Raw genomic sequence first — 1,196 nt, forward strand, 5'->3', positions numbered from 1 at the left:
TTCCTCCCTCCCTCCTTTCTTTCTTTCTTTCTTTCTTTCTTTCTTTCTTTCTTTCTCTTTCCTTCTTGTTTCTATTCCTCCCTCCCTCCTCCCTCTTTCCCTTCCTCCCTTCCTCCTTCCTTTCTTCCTTCCTTCTTTCCTTCTTTTCAGGGGAATCAGGAGCCACCTCTGGGAATTTTTCAGAGTGTATTTACTTATAAGTTATGATCATTTCTCCCCACCCCCTGCACTGATGTCTACAGCTTTCCAAAAGTTCCTCCAAGTCACCCTCAACACCACAACAGGGTTCTTTGAAGATGGCACTAGGTCCAAAAGATGTTCTGTTAATGAAGAAAAGAAACCTTTATGGTCACGTACTGTGGAAACCAGACAGGACTAAAGGAGGAATGTGTGTGCCAGAGGGTTAGAAGGATGTTCATGATTTCTCTCCTTTGTTATTCAGCCACCTCAGAAAAATGGTACTACCCAGCAAAAATCTTATTTAGTAGCAAAATATATATTTTAATGGAAGGTCATCTTTAAGTAATGGAATAAAAACGTGTTTCAGGGATTTTCCCAGCAGACAGTGGAGTATGTACATCTGGTAAGGATGGAGCAGCGTCCGTTTAATATAACTTTTGTATAGAAAATGCAAGCATATTTAAACAATGGAAACATGTAAGGAAGGACATCACAAAAAATAACAAAATCAAAAAGTCAACCTCAAGTTTATAAAACAAAACAAGCTCCAGCACCACATTGGTCTTCCTTGATGTGAGTTCTAGGAGCTACTGGAGGAGATGATCCTGCTTGGGGAGACACAGTGGAGTGCGGGGTTAAAGCCCAGTTCTCCTTTTCCTGAAGAAAGAAAACATATCAAAGCCAACAAGTTCAAGAAGAAAGATGAAAGTGAGGTAGGGAGAAAACTTAGGGGTGCTCATGGAAAAGGGAGCAATATATCTTAGCCCAGTAGGCACATCTGTAAAACATTTGTTAAGGATAACGGTCATTCCCTCATAGGGAGGAGGAAGGAGCTTGGAAATATTAAAATATTAGTAAACATTTTAATCAACTTCAGTAGTTTTATTGTAGTCAAATAGCTCAAACATCAGTTGGAATATTTTCCCTTCCTTCTTTTTCCTTCCTTCCTTCTTTTCTTCCTTCCTTCCTTTTCTTTCTTTCTTTCTTTCTTTCTTTCTTTCTTTCTTTCTTTCTTT

At 39.0% G+C, this 1,196-nt stretch overlaps 1 protein-coding gene across 1 annotated transcript in view; it reads right to left on the reverse strand.

Annotated features, from left to right (window-relative positions):
* Positions 1-517: 517 nt before the first annotated feature.
* Positions 518-1,196, reverse strand: part of Svep1 (sushi, von Willebrand factor type A, EGF and pentraxin domain containing 1) — a 199,822-nt gene continuing 199,143 nt past the window's right edge. The window contains exon 48 of the mRNA XM_055605403.1: positions 518-837. Coding sequence (XP_055461378.1) covers positions 816-837 — 22 coding nt within the window. The 3' untranslated portion in view covers positions 518-815. The remainder of the gene's footprint in view (positions 838-1,196) is intronic.

This window comes from Psammomys obesus, unplaced genomic scaffold (genome assembly GCF_907164565.1).
Source record: "Psammomys obesus unplaced genomic scaffold, mPsaObe1.curated_primary_1811, whole genome shotgun sequence".
Lineage (NCBI taxonomy): Eukaryota > Metazoa > Chordata > Mammalia > Rodentia > Muridae > Psammomys > Psammomys obesus.